The 18,278-nt window shown below is 44.3% G+C and overlaps 2 protein-coding genes across 2 annotated transcripts; one reads left to right on the forward strand and one right to left on the reverse strand.

Annotated features, from left to right (window-relative positions):
* Positions 1–13,505: 13,505 nt before the first annotated feature.
* Positions 13,506–14,054, forward strand: CCR75_000681 (uncharacterized protein; the record flags this gene model as incomplete). The annotated part of the gene is made up of 1 exon (XM_067958787.1): positions 13,506–14,054. The coding sequence occupies one exon, from the start codon at positions 13,506–13,508 to the stop codon at positions 14,052–14,054; it is 549 nt and encodes a 182-aa protein (XP_067815175.1).
* Positions 14,055–14,218: 164 nt separating this feature from the next.
* CCR75_000680 (uncharacterized protein) lies at positions 14,219–16,660 on the reverse strand (the record flags this gene model as incomplete). Its single annotated transcript, XM_067958786.1, has 1 exon — positions 14,219–16,660. One exon carries the CDS (start codon positions 16,658–16,660, stop codon positions 14,219–14,221), a length of 2,442 nt encoding a protein of 813 aa, XP_067815176.1.
* Positions 16,661–18,278: the final 1,618 nt, after the last annotated feature.

An 18,278-nucleotide genomic window follows, 5' to 3' on the forward strand; every position in this document is an offset into this window, starting at 1 on the left:
GTTTGGATGGGCAATAATGCCGCATCATCACTCCTCATGAGCTCGTTGTCCGCATCACTACTATGAGGTGACGGCAACGGTGTCGACTCATTGTAGTCGACAATGAGCGACGGATCAACATCCTCACTGTTAAAGTGGGATGGATCCTTTAGCCCTGTTAACGCGACAGCAACAGTGGCTGCCGGCGTTCCGACTAAGGCATTAGACGCGGCCGGCGAATTAACGCGGCGCGTGTACTTAGTGCGAGGTTGATTGGGCGTCTTCGCAGACGACCCACCAACGTGGCCCCTTTTAGGTGGCATCTTAAGATCCGTGTATGGAAACACGTGCGCTAGAATGATCGAGTGAACTGGCGGCGCGTAAAGCTGCTCACAGTTCCTCTCTCCTCTTTGACGAATTTAAAAATGTAAATTCGTTCTTAAAGGGGGGGATGGTGTAACGGGCTAAAGTTGCCCTAATGTTACACAGTCCCCGTTAAGTACACTTGGTGTACTTAAGGGGATGGTCAATTACTAAATTAAAGTAATTAGACCCAGCATTCGGGTGTGGTTCACATTTGTGACCAACCCTTGTGTATGTGATGCACATAGGTGCATTCACATTAGGAGGGATGACGGCTGGCGTCATCCGTTACGCGAGGTATCTAGAATGATACGCTCGCAATACATATTAGTGTTATCTACCGAGATGACATTTTTTGATTGGTAAAAATAGGTATTTATATTTTTAGCGATTAAATATAAATCAGCCTGAAAACTACTTTCGACTTAGTAAGTGCGCACGAGGTGCCGGATTACCGCTCACTTGACGACACTTTACTAGGATGGGTGAGGTCGCTAAGGCACCCACCATAACTTCCTCATTGCACGCAAGAGAAGCTGGTTTAACCGCTTCCTCGCTGTGCTAGGGTGTGTGTCTAAGTAGAGCGTGGCCGCATTACGACGTGCCCGCCCACAGGAAACTAGTATGTATTATCTTAATCCTACTTGTGCTTCACTAATTAGCCTGTCCCAAATTACTTAATAGGAATTAATTAGTATTTGACACGTAACAGAGCATGCGACAGTGTAACCTAGGTGAGTTATGGGCCTTTAATTTGCACTTACTGTACTTTTTGTGTGTATCTTGAAAAGTTGCATTACGCACGTTCTCTGTGCGTAACTTGAAACGTCGCTCTATAAACCTTCTTTGTGCATATTTCAACACTCATCCTCTGTCATATGCTTACCTCCAGCCCTTAGTTGATATGCATCAGTTTTCGCAACTCTGCAATCTTGTGCGTATCTAGCGCCTTAGTGAGTAATTCACCTAGTATTAGCTCGGTTTTCACAAAATGAGCTGAAACTACCCCTCTTTTACACAAAAACTTGATTCGCACATCGATGTGCTTGGCTTTTGTCGACGATGCTTCACCCGTATGTTGGCTCAAAGTTGCTTGGTTGTCCACGTGCATAACCATAGGTAAGGCTGGCTTCAAACCAATTCCATAAGCATTTCAGGCACGCCCAATAGGTCCCTTGCGACTTCCGAAGCTGCTACAATCTCGGCTTCTATTGTTGATAAAGCAACCCTTCCTTGTTTTTTAGACTTCCAAACAATAGCCATACCGTTGAGGAGTATAATGCTCCCGGTAAGCGACTTACAATGTTGGCTGTCGGCTGCAAGGTGAGCTCTCGAGAAAGGTGATATCACTCGTTGCTACTTCGTAGCAGTCAGCGCCGATTGGTGTACGCGTTGGTTTCGCTTCCAGCATTCCATGCTGACGCAAAATTTCCGTGATAGTCTCCTCCTGATCTAGGGTATAACCTTGAGAATCTTCGAGTTTCACTCGCATTCCTAGGAACTTGCTAACTTGACCCAGATCTTTGATGGATAAACTCGTCAATCCAGTGAAATGATCTTCTACAGCCCTTGAGCTTGTCCCTGTAGCCAGAAGATAATCGACATATACACCTACAACAGCGATACCAATATTGTCGTTCTTCCAATAAAGACACATGTCTGAGATGCATTGCCGAAACCCTGCTTCTTTCAGTTTTTTTATGTAGCAATTGGCTCCACAGACGCCCGGCTTGTTTCACGCCGTAAAAACGTTTTCGTAATTCCAATACAATTTCTTGTTTGTCTTTGACGCCCAATTTTTTTAAAATTTCAGTACCCAGTGCCATCGACTGCGGAACGTGGAGGTACATCTTTAGTCCTGGCTCTTTATCCGCCTTAACGTAAACATCCAGAATGTCTCCATGCTTGGCTGGAACTCCCGAAGTGGCCTCCATGTGTGTGCATGTTTATCGGTCGTGGCGAGCGATTTTTTTGCACGCTACGGCTAGGTATACCCAAGACGAAAAAATATTTACACTCGAGCTTTCCATACGCAATAATGTTCCTTGAAAGCGGAAGCCAGGTATAAACCTCGGTAAGTGTGATTTGTTTCTCACGACTTTAAGGCATCGCCGTCAAAACCACATTTCCCACTTGAGTGAGTCGGATTATCTCGCCATCCGCCAAACGGCACTCGAATTGACACGGTTTTAGGTTTTATTAGTAGAGATTCATCATTTACGAGATGTCTGCTATACCCACTGTCTAGTATTTAGGCATCTGAACTCAAGCTTTCAGTACAACCGTTTGAGTTATCAAAATCGTTGCGGTTTCCTCTGGCCTCCTGATTTGCAAAAACTGTATTTTCGGCTGATTTTCCGTGTCGGCCATTATTTCGAAGTTCTCGTTTAGATTTACAGTCGGATTTCACGTGTCCGACTTTACCGCAATTATAACACGTGCGGGTCTCCTTGCGCCCCACCTTATCTTCAATGTTGGCCAACATATCTTTTTCAAAAGCCTGGCCCGATCGAGATTCGAGCTCGATCGCTTGGGCAAAATCAGCCAACTCCTCAGCTTGAACCAAAAAATCGGTTCTCTGGGTTGAGTACTTGGCCATTAAAATGGGACCCAAATCAGGGGAGGCGTATCTGACAATATTGTCCAGTACTTGTTGCTCCCCGCCCCCTGCTGCATCGCTCACAGCCACCAAGTATAAAAAAACTCAGTCCAAGACCGCCTGGCCTCCTTTTTGTTAGTAAGGAGTTTAAATGCTTGAGCAGCAGTTATTGTTGTATTGAACGTGTCATGCACTGTAGAGTTGGTAAACTTGCCACCATGGATCCACTTGTTTGCTGAAATATCTTTAAGCAGTGCCCGTAAGGTATTGTCCGAAACGTCAGCTTTGACACTTTCCGTCCAGAGAAACCCACATGATTTTTGGGCCATGTCAACCTGTCTCCAAAACATCTTTCCCCAATAAAAAAACTGAACCCAGACCAGCATATACTTCGGTCCCATGCGAATTTTCGTTGTCTAGCATCCGAGGTCCTGGGTAATTTACCAGGGGTGGCGTTCGCTGAATCGGCACTGGGGGCCTTTTTGGTTGATACGGAGGAAATTGCACAGGCTATTGAGGGATTTCTTGTTCCCTCTGTGCCACCCTAGCTCGTGCCGTTGGATGGTACTGTTTTTGGTCACCCAAAATTTCATTTTGATTCCTCATCAAGGAATCGCCCAAGGCATCGCTGTAACGGGGTGTATCGTTACATGAAATTAACAATAAAAGATTGTTAATTAATATTATCCAAAAGGTAGATAATATTTGGAGGAAATTACTTTAAATAGTAATTTCCTGAATTCTTATCCATAAATAGGTATAGACCATTATGTCTATTTATTCCGCAGACTAATCAGCTGTAGAAGTAATCAAAGAGAGTTACGAGATAAGATAGATAAGAATTCATTTACATGTTTAGTATTAGTTTATAGTTAAGACAACATTTACAAAGATAGATTAACAAAGACACTTAACTATATTAATACAGTTTTCATTTTACCCTTAAGTTAACTTGTCTTAAGGGAAGTCTTCCTCTGCACGTACAGTGTACGTTACTTAACGAGAGGCACCACTCACATCTGAAGCAGTGTGAAGTGGACTTGTACTGAAACAGTACAAGTCGCAGTGCCCCGTTACACAGAAGGTCTTCATCTTTTGTGTAGGATTGTTCTATGTCATCAAACAAGGTTGATGACGGAACACTCGTAGTGAGTGTTGCAACAGTGGGATTATTCTCACTGTTGGAGTACACTGCCGACTCGAAATTGGGTCGGCGTAATAACGCATCAGCGACGACATTAAGTCGTCCTGGTTTAAATTCGACGGAGAAATTATACTCCGCGAAGAAGGATAGCCACCTAGCCATTCTTTGCGAGAGGTGTGGGCTATTTACGGCCGTGCCCATTGACGCATGGTCCGTTTATACGATAAACTGTCTATCTCTGAGGAGATAGACCCTAAACTTAGCTAGTGCATGTTTCATGGCAAGGAGTTCCTTGTCATGCACTCGGTAATTGCGTTCAGCTTGTTGCAGCTGACGCGATTGGTAACAGACGAAACGCTCCGCGCCGTCTGTATCGTATTGCATTAACGCGCAGCCGATTGCGAAATCGCTGGCGTCACAGACCATTTGAAATGGTCTGTTTTGGTTAGCAATCGCCAGGATTGGCGATTGCCTCAAGCTTTGCTAGATACCCTCAAAGAAAAGCTGACAATCAGCCTTCCATGGCCACCTTAAAATTCTCTCCAACAATGAAGATATATGTACTGTCATTTCGGCATAATTGCGGGAATACCTTTGTAATTCCGCCGCTAAGCCGATGAAGTTTCGAAGTCCTTTTACATCGACTGGCATTGGCCAGTCGGTGATTGCCTTAATCTTTTTCGGATCATGGCGTACCCACGATGCACCCAAGAAGTGGTGTTTACTTGCGGCGAATATACACTTCTTGAGACTTGCGTAAAACTTATGCTTACGCATCGGTGCAAGAATCTTTCGGACGTATTCCAACGTCCGGCTTTCCGTAATGGCTCTGCTATGAACGAAGACGTCATTAAAATGGTGCGAAATCCCGCACCGATCTCAACAGATTGGTTACACATCTATTAAATGTCGCAGGGGCATTACTAAGTCCCTGTGACATAACTAGCCACTCACATAGCATTCCGCTTGGTGTTCTTACTGTGATGAACGGGATATCTTGTTCACGCATAAGGATCTGATAGAATTCATCCATCCAATTTATTGACGAAATAGAACTTTTTGACATATCATCTATAATTACGTCTTTTCGTGGTATCGGCGTTTGAGCCGGTACCGTTGCAGCGTTCAATAAATTAAACGCATGCACAATCCGCCATCCTCCTGTTGCTTTACGCGCACAGAAGGTCAGAGAGCTATGTTGGGAGGTCGTCTCCCTCATATGGCCCGCTGCTAAGCGATTGGCAAAGAATTCGTCGATCGCTTTTACTAGTTCACGAGGCAATGGCCACTGGTTCATGACACAGTAATTCGGACCTGGAATCATATCGATTTCGTATCGAGTGCATTTATTCTTAGGCAACTCGCACGGTAGGGATTCAGGAAATGCATCCTTCAATTCGATCAAATCTTTATATAAGGGATTTGTCTTCGAAGACTGCCAGGCTGGGGAGTACAACGTTCAATCCAAGCCTTCTCATCGAGGACATTTCCGTTCATCGATGAGCTGCTGAGAACCCGTTCGTTCTCAGGAAATGCTATTGCCGACCAAATATCGGCCACGTATTTGTCATCTGCAACAAGTATGCAGATCTGCTTGACTTAGCCACTACGCATATCACGCAAGAACCGTTTCGGTTCTAGCGTTGACATTTGAGTTATCTCCAAAGTTATCTTCGAAGGCGCTATCAGATCAGCGCCTACACTTGATCCGCTGTTTACTTAGGTATTTAATGTCTCAGTTTCCTCTTTGGAACTTACTTCCAAAGGAACCTGCGATCCTTTGACCGCAGGTTTCTAGGGTCTTTTTCTTGCACAATCTTGGGGACTATTCCCTCAAGTTCTATTTGGAAAATATCCCCCACTGCCTCTTGCTGTGGTTGTGCAACCACAGCGAGATACTCTAGGATCGACTCTCCAGTCGATCTAGAATTTTCGCATTGTCTCTAATAGACAGCGGTTTCAAATGTTCTTGAATGTTGCTTTCGAAGCAAGCATCCTTGTTTCGTACCACTCAACTTATTTGAGTGGTCGAATTTCGACGCTGGATGTGCTTGTGCACAGCCGTCGGTATCTAACTCCACAGTGTGATGGTTTTCAAACGGAGGTCTTGTGCAGTCGTGAAAACGACCGAACTACAAGTGAGGCCATCGCACTCTCTCGTACGATATTTAACACACTTGTGGACGCTCAAAGAGGTTCATCAAATGCCCCTCTGATGAACGAGAGGCAAACATCCTCAAGCCTTGATGCTGCTAATTTATACATGGCTCGTAGTTTCTGAGCCATGGTAAATTAAGGATGACATCAAATTTGTCATCCAAATTAAGTACGTTGAATTCATCATCATACTGTTCACCCTTTCACGAGTATTAAATACCAACTACACGTTTCTTTACTGTTACAGATGCGCCCGTTGCTAGGCGCACTGTCATCCTCGTTAGAGGTATATCGCGCTCAATAAATATGAGTCTGCGATCTTCTAGCGATTTGCGTCGGAAAAAATTGTTCGACGCCCTACAATTGACTAGAGACATAAGTGGCAACATATTTGCTACTATATTTGTTAAGGTGATGAGGTTAACCTCATCACCTGGGGCAGTTACACACAATGTTTGTGTGTGAGAAGCAACTTTCATCAAAAGACCTGCAAATTCTTTTGACGTTGCTGGATCAGGAGGGCGCTCCGCACCTACTGACCCCGACCGTTTTTTTGACGATCCAACTCGCCGTTGCGATTTCGCAACAGCGTCGGATCCGTGTCCTCCGATATTCCTAGCGAGAGGTCGATCGTTTCGCTCAAAATTTTCTAGACACTGGCCGTGTGGCACTACAATCATAGGCGTAGCAACCCGTTTTTTGACAACGATTACATTTTTGAAATAGTTCGTAACTTGAAGAGCAAGGTATCTCGCTCTCTATATACGAGAGGTTCATTGATTCTGGACCTCCGTTTAGCTTGCCGTCATGGAGGACGATAAGCCTCAGGGTGGACGAAAGCCTCTTTCAGGCTGAAGTCTTCGGGTTCCGCTACTGAGATCGTTTTATCAAGCGTCTCTAGTTCAAGCCGGAACAGGTGTGTCTTGATAGGACCGTCTGCAAAACTAATAATTAATACAGTTACCTGTGTTTGTGCATCTAATGGATGACTCTTACAACGTATCGTGTATGTTGGACATACGCGTGAATATCGCGCTTGTCCTGCTTCAAATCCAGGAGCTCGGCTCAGCCCTGAATTCGGCATGTGGCGGCTCAAATGTTTGACTGAGTCGGGTCTTTAAATCTCGTACGACTTAAACCTAACGTGTCGTAAAGCTTGAGCCCTAACGATATTTGGCACGTCCGGCTTCGTCGGACGTGCCAAATTTCACTTTCGTCGCATCATCATTGATGCGGCGAGCTTTAATGGCGTTGTATATTCGACAAACCATCTCAAAAGGGAGTCGCCTTCGACTGCCTTAAACTTAGGAATTTCGAACTTTAAGCTTTCGGGTCGACGTGGAAGCATCGGCCCGCTAGCAGCCTGTAAATGCTCGTGTCTCAGCAGTTCCAACTGTTAAGCACCCTGTTCTCAACACTTCCGCGTGTTGAGAGCCTTGCCGGCGAAGCAGTCTACTTTCTTAGGTTCCGTCGAATTCATGTTGTATGAATTCGGCTATAGCTGCATGTTGCCCGTCTCTTTGCAGAGCGAACAACATTGCGCTAACGGCTGGTCCACCTAGAACCGAACTCATGTGTTCGATCGCTATTCATTCAAGGTCACTCAAATGAATGAGCCTTTCGTGCGTTGCGCGATAGCCTTCTTGAGGAGATTGAAAGCTATCTCCTTCTTCATCCAACATGTCCATGACGGATGGAACGTGCGTAGGCCGTTGATTGGAGTGTTACCAGGTGTAACGGACTGTTAACAATACTAGTCAACCTATACTGATAACAGTGAAGATGGAGTGCCTCGAATACTTCACGTGCAAGACGTGCAGAGGAAGGTTCTAAGTCTTAGCTACTAAAGATAAATTCTTAGGCCTTATAATACGGAACAAGTAAAACCGTACATATATATCAAGTTTCTGACATAACGATCTTCGATCTACTGACTTTAATATGTTAATAGCCTACTAGGTAATGCGCCTCCTTGGGCAACGCCTTATCGTGTCTTGTAACGATTGGTGGGGTTGATTTAAACTTAAATCAACCAATCAATAGAAGTAATGTCGTATTGCTTCAAAAGCACCAAAATTGGTGATTTTTGAACTATTAAGTAAGATTTCAAAATTATAAATACAATGATTTGGTACTTCTATATTTATTTTCTCTCTTAAACATTAATATTTATTGTATCTCTTATAGGAAATATTACTTATGTAATGGTACATCCGTTACACAGCAGTTCTGTTGATTGGCTGATTTAAGTTTAAACCAACCCCGCCAATCGTTACTAGGCACGATTGGGCGGTGCGCAAGTAGTAGGCGCTATTCATTGTTTGATACTATATACTTAAGTCAGTTGACAGAAGATTGCTACGTAGGAACTTAATATATATGAATACAGCTTTACTTTTCAAAATTCAAGTCGTTAGTATTTACGTTTAGTATCTAATACTTCGTAGCTACCTTAAGACTTCGTCTGCACGTCATTGCACGTGAAGTATCGAGGCACTGTTATCAGTCCTAGCGAAGGCTGCTCCGTTATACCTGGTAGCACTTCGTGGTCCGTTCAAAGGCCACGCACGTTCCATCTAACATGGGCATGATGGATGTGTCGAAATATGCACAAAGAAGGTGCATAGGGTGACGTTTCAAGTTACGCGCAGAGAAGGTGCGTAATGCAACTATTCAAGATACACACAAAGAAGGCACAGTGAGTGCAAATTAAGGGCTCATTACTCACTCACACTGTCGCATGCTCTATGATGTGTCAGATACTAATGAACTCCTATTAAGTAATTTAGGACAGGCTAATTAGGGATGCACAAGTAGAATTAAGATAGTACATATTAGTTTCCCATTTACTACTTCGTTCGTAAGCTACACCATTCTAACAAGTTATGAGCCCAACTTCCAACTTACCTGCAAGTGATGTCGAACTTTCGACAACTTCTAGTCACGAAAGGGCTAGGTCGGAATCGGCAGCAACCACCTTGCACCGGTTGGGGTTCGTTTCTCAAACTTAACGCGAATCGAGTTAAATCTTTGAAGCCAGTCTTCGCGTCCAATGTCTGTGACATTGCGAATGAACGCGCTCCAGGCTTGCATCAACGAGATTTTATCTCGTTTATTGATGACACTGTACCATCGATGCTTAAGAAAAGCATCGAGATATAAATCTCCTCACCCGAAAGTTCTTCGCGCTGGTTACAAGGCCATGAAGCGTTGTCGCAATAAATAAGCGATATTAATTTGTAAGGAGTAGTCTCTTCCGACAAGCTACTGACTAGCCGTTCGGGCAAACGCCACGGGTTCTTCTCAGGGGTAAGACGAGACATGTTATCGTCTGCACTCCCCTGAGTGGTACCCACTGAAGCAAGGGTACCACAAGAACTTTTATTACGATGGCTTACGCCATCGTCATCACCACGCAAAGGGATAAGTGCGGGTGACGGCACGGAGACGGTGCTGGCGATGGCGAATAATCCTCATCGTCGGAACCAAACATGCTATAGCGAGCGCTATTAGCACGACTATCCGATTGAGCCCTCTCATTCGAAGGCTCATAATCAGCCGCCTGACGGGTATCAGGCGACTGTTCCATCCTCCCCGAGTCGGCCATTTCGTCCGACTCGCACTCATAATCGACCTCTAAAGAGGGGTCGTACTCACGTGGTGAATCACCACGTGCACTCGCAACACCAAGTGTTGTGCGAGTGGAAGACACTACGGTAGACGGAACGTCTACCGCAAGAGATAACAATGCGTCACCCGCGGCTGCACGAACCGCAGCCGAAGGTTCAACACTATCCTCACCCCGCATGAATTGTTCCTTCATGCGATGGAATTTAAAATGATGGATCTGACCAATCAAAATCATTTTAAAAATTAAGTGGTCATTTAGCGACCACTCCACCTAATGACATTCAGAGTGATTGTCGTTTAAGGGAGGGGTGATGTAACGGGGTGTATCGTTACATGAAATTAACAATAAAAGATTGTTAATTAATATTATCCAAAAGGTAGATAATATTTGGAGGAAATTACTTTAAATAGTAATTTCCTGAATTCTTATCCATAAATAGGTATAGACCATTATGTCTATTTATTCCGCAGACTAATCAGCTGTAGAAGTAATCAAAGAGAGTTACGAGATAAGATAGATAAGAATTCATTTACATGTTTAGTATTAGTTTATAGTTAAGACAACATTTACAAAGATAGATTAACAAAGACACTTAACTATATTAATACAGTTTTCATTTTACCCTCTTAAGCTAACTTGCCTTAAGAGAAGTCTTCCTCTATACGTACAGTGTACGTTTCTTAACGAGAGGCACCACTCACATCTGAAGCAGTGTGAAGTGGACTTGTACTGAAACAGTACAAGTCGCAGTGCCCCGTTACAACTTTTAAGTGTTAATTTCATGTAACGACACCCCCCGTTACAGTTTAAATACCGCGTCGATAACGACACGGGCACAGCCCGGAGCCATGATCGACTATGAGAAAGAGGGGCATATTGTGAATTTTTATAAATAGTAGTTTGTCAAAATACAAATTATAGAGCAAATTTGTTCTATTAAAATAACTTATATCAGCTCAGGTAACTATGACGCTTCTTCGATATTTATATTCGCCGGAATTGTGTTTCAGCTTTCACTAATACTCCTTTTCCATTGTTGGCAAAGGCAAAGCGCTTTCGTGTTGTCTCTCTCCAGCGATTCATTCATCAGTTTTTCGACAGTGCCGCTTCTGCTGGATCATCCCATCCTTTCATGCAGTACTTAGCATTTAGAAATTTTGAACCAGCTTTTGAGGCAGGAGATTAAAATATGTTAGCAGCTGTCCGCCTTTTGTGACGAGCCACATCCGGATACCATTTAAATTGAGATTTCAAAAAAAAAATATTATTTTATAATTTGCCTCTTTGCCATTTTTACTACGTAAGTCAATGCCCAAAAGGCTACCTGAATTTATCTTAAGTTTTGATGTTAATGACTGTGTGACCTCACTCCTCGCATCGCGGTGAAGAATGCGAGGGCACCTGCAGACAATAGAGGTTTAAACTAATCAAATGGAAATTAATATAGAAGCAGCTTGGTCGAAAGAAAGTCATTATAATAACCGAAGAAATATTTACAAGATCGAAATTTAATAAGCAGCAATTAGAAAATTTAATAAGGTACTGATGAAATGTAGTCGACTGTTGCTGCTGTTGTTTTAATCCGATCGAGATTCGTATACATTTAGCCTTGCGTATTGAAGATGATATGATCCCGCAGAAGCGGCAGGTTCAAAACACTGTCGACTGTATCATCGATAGGTAACTGCACTACTTCGTACCACTTACATCTTACGCCCCCGCAGCTTCCACGGAGTAATGTTATGTAGAACTGCAAATGTGTAAATGCACATGCTGCAAAATAATAAAAATTGAAATAAGTGCGAAATTTATATACGTGCCGTCTCTGAAGCGGACTGCTGCTGCTATTGTTCGGTTCCTGCTGCAACTGCCTCGCAAGCTGGTCAGGATGATACGTTTACAAGTAGTAGGATGGGACGATCCCGAAAAGGCGGCATAGTCAAAACATTGTCGAATGTATCGTCGCTAAAGCAGCTTGTCGTCACCTCCAATAAAACGACAATAGCTTAAGATTTGTCCTCAAGCGCCAGCTGATAGCGTTGCAAGGCGTTTATCGGCGCAGGCAGATATTTAAAGTGTGATAATTTTGTATGACAAGGTCAACTTTTAACCTGATGCTGACATGCAAATGTAGCTTTGATTCTCAAATGCACCGCGGATACTTCGAGAGCTGCTCACTGAGAGCATGTTAGCTGTCTGTACTGTTTATAGCGTTCCACTTTCAAGTGTCGCCATGTCGTGCGACGTGCGTGCCTGTTGCATTTAAATCGTGGCAGTGGTAGGGCAGCTGAGAACAGTTCTGCGTCGTTGGCGGTCAGCAGATGCTCTTCATGCTGGCAGAAAGATTGACGGATCATGGGTGTAGGATGTCCCGTCAAATTCTCCAAATTGAAGACAAGAGATCCTTAAAGCATATAAAACGCTTTCTCGTGAGCTCCAATGTCTTAGTCCATATTCAGCACAAGAAAAAAATTTAAAAGCAAACCTCCGTTTATGTATGAAGAGTATGTTAGGGCTTACATTTTTGTAATTGTTGGCCATTTTAAAAAAATAAGAAGGAAATGCAGCGAAGTTGAAAGCGGATGGGCTTGACTGAAGATACCAAATTTTGGTATTTGTTATAACCTACCATCTTTAATTCCTTGTACCAAAGAACATACGAATGAAGGCAGTCGGCAGCTGCAAGTATATCATGTACATAAAAAAGTAGGAGCCTTGCAGTAAAGATGTACCGGAGATGCAATGCAAACTCTTCCAAGCCAGCACAATGTCCGCCTAAATTGTTAATCAGCAAAGCTTTATCGTTTGCACTGCAGCATCACGCCCAGTCGCTGTGTCGGTAGGCGGAAACAGGGTCTCTAAATGAAGAGCGGTTAAAATGAATGGCTCTGTACATATGCCGAGTTTCATGTCTACAATCCGAAATTGTTTGGTTATCAAACATATATCTGAACTGATTCAATTGTCATAATTTCCATCTAAAGTGTAAGGTATTAAGCCGCATGCTGCAATTGCGGTATTCGTTATAACTCATTAGAACAATTCACAAACAAATAGGAACAGTATCAATTCGCATTAGATCATACCAAATATGCGTTACGTGAATAGACTTAAGTCTTAATGCAGTGCACAATAGCCGCGTAATAATCAAGCAGGTCATTGCCGTATGCCCAGACAGAATTGTGTAGAATCCTCGTGTTAGGGTATCTTGCCTCGCGAGTTCACTCCTTGGAGAATTTGACAATGCGTTCTGCAAGTCGCGTGTGCAGTAATGTTCTATTGGACCGACGTAGCTCCTTTGAATGCTACGATCGACCCTCGCTGAAACATAGACCAGCTTGTACTAGATTCGAGTATTTACCGACGTCTGTGCACGGGAACGAAATCGCCGTCGTTCGTTGTCTGTTCTGGTACTGCCAAGCTGGGTCTCGACTGATTGGCACGCTAGAGCCCGCGTACACTTATTTTCTCACTATCGTATTTTTTACGCATACAGCTTCGAGCTCAGAAAGTCGCACTTTCTGCTTTGAGCTCACCTTCATTCATATGCTTGAGAGCTGCACATCCACCGGGGTCTGCCTACATTCCGCAAGTTTCTGTAAAGCGCCTAAGCAGACTTCATCACATAACATATGGCTAGCACGAGCGCCGACTTCGAGCTGTGCGAACTACAACAGTACTATCATTTGCCATTGCGGGAAGCTGCACGCCGCCTTGGAAGTTGCGAGGCTGTGATTAAACGCGTGTGCCGCAAGAAGCAAATACAGCGTTGGCCGTATCGTCAGGTGTCGTCCAAACTCATCAAGATCCAGCATCTGTGCAAGTACATGGCCCACGTCTCAGACGCCGAGCAGAAGACCCGGATTCAATACAAAATTAAGCAGCTCACACAGGAATACTTGGAGCTTGTCGGCGGTCAGGTACCGTCCGAGCTACAACTCACACCTGCTGACGTATCAACGCTGCCACCGCCAAAGTATAAGGGCCATACTCCAATAGATCCAGCTGTGCTGGCCGCCGCCTCCGATAATGACGGGGATCAAGAGATAGAGGATGAAGACATAGACGATTCATCCATCATGTGCGAGCAACGATTATCCGCGTACTCACTACGCTTTATTCTTTCGGACTGTGCTGTGCTCGAGACCGACACAGGTCATCAGTACAGCACGTGTGTCTAGAGATTAAACTTACTAATTACTTTACTCGAACTAAATCGAGTTCAACACGATTATTTCTACAAAACGTGCCAGTGGATTCATTATCTTAACAGCACAACAGTCTGCAGTGATATTTTTCATGACCAGCATCTGGTGGCTATGTAGGAATAAGCCACTTCCACATGTTAAATCTGGTCTAACGGGTCAATGCCTAAAAGCGAAAAGCACGTCTTCATGACCTTGACAGTGGCGTCGCACAATAGCAGGCGGCTACTTTGAGCTTCGCTACCCAAGACCCGACACGCTGTTACAAACGTCTGCACCTTCTCCGAGATCGTATACAAGTAGTTGCACAGTCGATTAGAGCTCAAATCCTTGTTAATGAAATCAATAACATCCTGTAGCTGAAGCAACTCAATGACCAGAGCCTGCTCTGTCGGGTGTTCGGGATTTAGCACGTCGCCCTGTTTCTGCTGTTGAGTTACTAGTGCAGCCATATCGACGCCAGACTTGCGAATGATGGAAGATAGACGGGCGTAAGCAAACATGAGGTACACAGCCGTGTCACCGTTTGTAGACAGCATGCGGTCAAAGCTGAAGATATAGTTGGACGTCGGGCTCTGACGCAGGTCAAAATACTTAACGGCACCGTAGCCAAGCTTCTCTGCGGCTGCGTCGACTTGGTCCATGGGCAGCGAAGTTTGCCCGGCTTCTATACGCTCTATCAGCTGTGCTTTCATGCGTACTTTGGCCTCATCTAACAGCTCAACTAGCCGCACAGTCTCACCTGAACGCGTCTTAAATCGCTTGCCAGACTCGTCGTTCACTGTACCAAAGCCCACATGGTCCACGCGCTGCTTGGATGGTTCGTAAATGCCAGACAGGCGGCCGACTTCAAATAAAAGGCTAAAGTGATCTTTTTGCGTATAATCTGTGTAATAGATAATTCGCTCGGCCTTTATCTCGTGCAGTCGATACCATAAAGCAGCAATGTCCGTCGTGTCATACAAATACGAGCCGTCGCTCTTTACAAGCATAAAAGGTTGCTTAAACGCTTTAGTGAACACCACCTCAGCACCATTGCTCGTTTCGACAAGACCCTTGCCGCGCAGCAGATCTAAGACGCTCGGAATGATCGAATTATAAAATGATTCACCCATTTCATTCAGCGATACACCTAAGCGGTCATAGACCTTTTGAAATTCGCGGCGGCTTATCTCACATAGAGTCTCCCAAACTTTTCGAGAGTTTTTATCGCCCGACTGCAGCAGCACCACCTGCGCTTTCGAGCGCTCATGAAATGCTGTGTCGGCATCAAAACGCTCTTTTGCACTCTTGTACAACTTCGTTAAGTCTGTCACGTTCGGCATCTCCGTTTCCCAATTTGGATACGTCTCCGTTAGATGGCAAATCAGCATTCCAAATTGAGTGCCCCAGTCACCGATGTGGTTAATTCTTCTGACATCATGGCCTTGAAACTCCAAAATGCGAGACATGGTATCACCAATTATTGTAGAGCGTAAGTGACCCACGTGCATATCCTTGGCAGTGTTAGGCGAAGAAAAATCCACGACAATTGTCTGTTTTGTTTGAGGGGGCGGCTGCACACCATTTAGGAGCAGATTAAGCAGACGCGCGGTGACAAATTTCTTGGTTAAAAAGGCATTGATAAAACCCGCACCGGCGACAGTGATGCGGTCAAGCAGATCCGTCTGGGGCATAGCAGCGATTATGGTATTAGCCACGTCACGAGGCGAGCGGGCAGCGTTATGTGTGTTCTTGAGCACTGTGAAAATGGACATGGCGGAGTTGCATTGATAGTCGCCAAACATAGCATTCTTGGTGTTCGTGCGTGCAACTTCGACTGGAGGAATGGCTAGGCCAGGGTACGCAGCCTTAATGGCAGCGTCAAATACGGACTCAACAACCTCAAGAATGTTGTGATATGTAAGACCCTCTTCAAGCTTTTCGTCAAGCTTGAACGCGGAGCGCTTAATGTTATAGGCGGCAATAGATGAAGCACCGATAGCGCATTGTTCCTTTTTTTTCGTGAGTTGAGTAGCAGTCTTCATGCTAAGCACACCTTTTGCGATGGCCTCGCGGACAAAGAGCTCAGCTACATATTTGCGGAACTTCCTCAGCAAAGGAGGCTCGTCTTTCTCCTCCTTAACAACCTTGAAAGCTGCGCGCAGAGTGACACCGGCCACAATATCGGCTAATGACAGCTCCGAGCCAAAGAGAAATTGCAAGTCACCGCTCTTCATTGAGCGCGCCTCTTCTTTTGCCTCAAGTATTGCAGCGAGCTGACCGGCCATCTCGCCATTCTTGTTGCCGTTGGCTTTTGCCACGCGCAGCCATGGAACTAGCGTATTTGATTCCCATTCAATCCATTCGTCTACAGCCAAGTCATCGCAATATAATTTGCCCGAATTTAAGGCCACAAAGCGACACACGGCGTTGGCCGTATTAAGCAACTCTTCGTCAGGTTTTGTGGCTAACTGCGGGCTGTACGTCGCGTGCTTCTTGTCCACGGTGCCGATGGAGAACTCAGTATCTGTTACGGACAACGCTATAAAACATTTTAGCTCCTCGTCGCCCGGCTTTTTGCCGATTAGGAGTTGCATCATGCGTAAGAAACACTTGTTAGGTTAGCTTTTGGTCAATAATCGTTTTGATGGTTGGATGGGGCTTGATAAAGATTTGCCTTTTTAATGGAGCTCTAATTTTTTGAGGTCGTTCCACAAAATTATCTTCCTTGAACTTTGACAGCTCACAAAATTGGTTGACATTTTTCTCAATTTGCCGCAGTAAATGTTTCGGCTTCCGATTCAAATGGGGATATAAGAGCACACTATGAATAGAAGCGCTAGCTTTGAAATAACCAGTGGTAGGTGTTGAAGTTAATCATAAAAGTTCAACAGGAAAAAGTCATACTTTTTAATTTAATTGTTTTAAAAGAAAAAATACTTTTGAACCTGTGAAAATAGAAAGTAGACATTATTCTTGGTTGTCCGGTTACGTAACTATTCCTACAAAGAAATACTAAATATTAATCTCTTAAGAAAAAATACAAAAGTATATATTAGGGAACCGGTATAAGCACACACCCCTTTTGGTATAGCCACCCCCTCCCCGTCTGTTTGCAGCTAAAGTTGGTAGAATTGAAGTAAAACAAATTCATCCTAAGCTTGACCTCCAAAAACTTACTAGAGCGCGCCTCCGAACCTTGTCGCTTATTTCCAGCTTAACTTCTCCCTCTTGCTCGATTTGCTGCTCTATCTTTTCGCTCTTTTTATGACTTGCCAATCAAGCGCGGACGCTCTTGGATTTTTCTCACCTGTTAGAAAGAGTACCTTTAACATCGCCAAACGAAAACACGGTTTCTAATGTGCCTAGGGCAGTCACACCCATTACAGTACTGGCTGTAGCGATTCCCTAATGTAATTTAAGGAGGGGGGCTGATGTTTCAAAGGCCAAAAAGGGCGATCTAAAGACGATTCTAAAGAAATAACTGATGGATTTCGGATGCAGTTTTTTATTGAATCCAGACGGGAAAGGGGTCGAAAGGGAGGTGTGGCTACACCGGGTCCCTACTATTATTGTAACGGGGTGTATCGTTACATGAAATTAACACTTAAAGGTTGTTAATTAATATATTATCTAAAAGGTAGATAATATTTGGAGGATATTAGTTTATATAGTAATGTTCAGAATTCTTATCCATAAATAGGTATAGACCATTATATCTATTTATTCTGCAGACTAATCAGCTGTCGAGGTAATCAAAGAGAGTTACAGATAAGATAAAGACAAGAATTCAATTACATGTTTAGTATTAGATTATAATTAAGTTAGGTTCCGCTTGGAACTGGATACGCTTGAAGAAGCAATTTCCGTTGCGGAACAGGAGGACTTTAGCTTGAGACAAGCTCAAGCTAGTTCGTCATCATATCGTCCTCCAAGACGACAAGAGTTAGGAGGCCCAGAACCCATGGACCTTTCTTACGTCGAAAGCGAGAGACCTCGCTTTTCGAGCAATAAGCGATCGCAGAAATGCCATCGCTGCCAAAAATTAGGACTACGCTCATGGTTGTAGTGCCCCACGCCCAGCACCGATAGGTACTGAACGTAATTTTGGACCGTATGCCAAAAAGGGCAACGGTCGCGGATCCGACGTTGTTGCTAAATCGCAACAGCGAAGCGGACCGCCAAAAAACGGTCGGGGTCCGTAGGGGCGCAACGCCC

The sequence above is a fragment of the Bremia lactucae genome, linkage group LG1 (genome assembly GCF_004359215.1).
Source record: "Bremia lactucae strain SF5 linkage group LG1, whole genome shotgun sequence".
NCBI classification, from domain to species: Eukaryota; Oomycota; class Peronosporomycetes; order Peronosporales; family Peronosporaceae; genus Bremia; species Bremia lactucae.